This window comes from Gracilinanus agilis, chromosome 5 (assembly GCF_016433145.1).
Source record: "Gracilinanus agilis isolate LMUSP501 chromosome 5, AgileGrace, whole genome shotgun sequence".
In the NCBI taxonomy this organism is placed as follows: domain Eukaryota; kingdom Metazoa; phylum Chordata; class Mammalia; order Didelphimorphia; family Didelphidae; genus Gracilinanus; species Gracilinanus agilis.
In genome coordinates this window covers 258,365,692-258,366,600 of record NC_058134.1, presented here as the reverse complement: position 1 = coordinate 258,366,600, position 909 = coordinate 258,365,692, and the positions used below count along the sequence as shown (strand labels likewise).

Sequence of the window (909 nt, the reverse complement as noted above, 5' to 3'; positions counted from 1 at the left end):
AGAGAGAGAGAGAGAGAGAGAGAGAAGGAGAGAGAGAGTGTGAAAGAGAGAGAGAGAGAGAGAGAGAGAAGGAGAGAGAGAGTGTGAAGGAGAGAGAGAGAGAGAGAGACACTATGTTAAAACATTTCTATAATATTTTGGGAGTCAGGTATAAACTAAAATGCAGAAATGTAGCAGTAATCTCAAACAAGAGAAGTTAACTGGAGATTTAACTTTGCTTAGAAAGTCTTCCCACCCTTCCAAATAACCTCAGCTTTTCTCATCCTAGGCTGCCAGATCATTTCAGAGGAGTTTGGTTTGTTATATGAGACTGTTTCTCCATGACAAAGGATTTTGTTCAGTGGAGCGGTCCAAGCCTCCAGGCATAAGACTCTTCCAGCTCCTCAGGAATTCACTCCTTGCCAAGGAAGGTGGGGGGTGGGGGAGGGAAGCAGGGGGCCAGTTACCCATCGAACCCCCAAGCTAAAATCTGAGAATCAGTGAACTTGTTGGAGGAAAGAGCTTTAGGCTAGGTTTAATCGCTTGTGACAGCCAAATTTATGCCATTTAGCAAAAAAATATTTTTTTAATGCTATGACATCCTCCATAGGGGAAACGGAGACCACCACACTGTCCTACAAAAGCATGGTTCCTATTTGTCAGCTCAAGATTTAAGGTAATTGTATCATCAACCATTATGGCTGTGACTAGTCCATTTTGCATGCACAAGGATTTTACTGTAACTACAATAAACACCCATCCAGATGGAGATAATTTAAGTTTCTATGCTTCACTAATCTGGGGTATTTTTCCCGTATGGATGTCAGAGAATGGCGCCAACAGTAAGGCTTTGTCCCTTTTCTAAGGCCTGTCAGTATATGTGGCTCAGAGGCCAGAATTTACTTCATAGCATCATAAACCATGTTGTGA

At 42.4% G+C, this 909-nt stretch overlaps 1 protein-coding gene across 1 annotated transcript in view; it reads right to left on the bottom strand.

The window, feature by feature from the left end:
* Positions 1-675, bottom strand: part of CSRP2 (cysteine and glycine rich protein 2) — a 16,953-nt gene extending 16,278 nt beyond the window's left edge. Inside the window, exon 1 of the mRNA XM_044679184.1 lies at positions 619-675. Within this exon, the coding sequence (XP_044535119.1) occupies positions 619-675 (57 nt within the window). The remainder of the gene's footprint in view (positions 1-618) is intronic.
* Positions 676-909: the final 234 nt, after the last annotated feature.